General features: G+C 47.8%; 1 protein-coding gene across 1 annotated transcript in view; it reads left to right on the forward strand.

Annotated features, from left to right (window-relative positions):
- The window catches only part of TRIO (trio Rho guanine nucleotide exchange factor), a 285,006-nt gene that overhangs the window by 91,028 nt on the left and 192,582 nt on the right, over positions 1–1,396 (forward strand). Inside the window, exons 9-10 of the mRNA XM_023738420.1 lie at positions 616–683; positions 815–1,110. Of these exons, the coding sequence (XP_023594188.1) occupies positions 616–683; positions 815–1,110 (364 nt within the window). The remainder of the gene's footprint in view (positions 1–615; positions 684–814; positions 1,111–1,396) is intronic.

Here is a 1,396-nt window from a genome sequence, read left to right on the forward strand (position 1 = left end):
ACGCTGAGCCACCACCTAGCCTGCAGTGAGATGCCTGCCCTACTTTAGGACTAAGTGGTTTGAAATGGGGAAGGATCAAGGGCTCAACGTGTTTCTCAAAGGCAGCCTCAAGCGTACTTTCTGGGCCTTTTCGAAAGACCTCACTTCTGCTCTTTTGCTGCACTGCTGTCCTCCAGCCTCAGCTGCTCCACACCCCTGCCAGGGAACCCTCAGCTAGCAGCTTCCTTTAACAGGACCAGGTCTCTAGCATACCTGTTTATTTGAGGTACCCATTTGCAGCCTCTGATTTATCAAGAATTTAAACAGTAATTCTCAGAGCATTTTAGACACCTATTTCCACTTAACTTTCAGCTCTTTAAAGCCCTGACAACTTTATAGTCAGAGTTCCTTGTTTTCAAAGATGTGCACTCTTAAATAGAAATAAGATAACCAGAGAATGACCGATACATAGAAACACGTGGAAAGGGACAGCTACTTGTGTTTGCGTGGAACTTTTTAACTTGTGCTTTGGGAATTATTATACCGAAAGACAGAACTGGAGCTCCCCACTCTGTCATATGCCTGGGGAAAAGTACAACAGGCATTTGTGGCTTTGTGATGTCTCTGGGTGCCCAGTGGCAAATATCTGAGAGCCCCACATGAGTCAGGTGGCAGCAGCAACTGCCGACAGATCACGGCTTTAGGTGAAAGAGCTTGACCATGAGGTTCAGAGTTTAACGGCCTAAAACAAGACAATGGAAAAGGCTGCTGATACAGAAGCGTTGAGTGCCTAAAATCATCTCTTGCCATCATGTTTCTTTCTGCTTGATCTAAGGAAATGATACCACAGATTGTCTGTGTTGCTGCTTACTGTCACGCCCAGCCTGGCTGCCTTGTACTTTACTCACCTTCTCTTTCTCTGGATGTTCTCTTGTACAGAACACATACACCAATGCAGATAAGTTGCTAGAAGCGGCAGAGCAGCTGGCTCAGACTGGGGAGTGTGACCCGGAAGAGATTTATCAGGCTGCCCATCAGCTTGAAGACCGGATACAAGATTTCGTCCGGCGTGTGGAGCAGAGGAAGATCTTACTGGACATGTCGGTGTCCTTCCACACCCACGTAAAGGAGGTAAGGCGTCTGGAGAACAGAATAGGCTCCATGTCAGGAAGGGTCTATGAACTCCTTGGCAGGAATCTGAATTTTTTTAGTCATAATGTGAGAAGGTGGACTAAAGGTTGCAAGTGATGATAGGTAGACAGTCAGTACCAAGTGTGTCAACGAGCAGGGCATTGTGCTGGCCTCTTGCTCTGGCCTTCCTCACTGCATGGGCACACTCAGACCATTGCTGAAGGGGTGTGTGGTGTGCTGGGGAGAGGTGTGGATGAGGAGGTGAGCAGGTAAGGTTGGAAACTGA

The sequence above is a fragment of the Trichechus manatus genome, unplaced genomic scaffold (genome assembly GCF_000243295.1).
Source record: "Trichechus manatus latirostris isolate Lorelei unplaced genomic scaffold, TriManLat1.0 scaffold00116, whole genome shotgun sequence".
Lineage (NCBI taxonomy): Eukaryota > Metazoa > Chordata > Mammalia > Sirenia > Trichechidae > Trichechus > Trichechus manatus.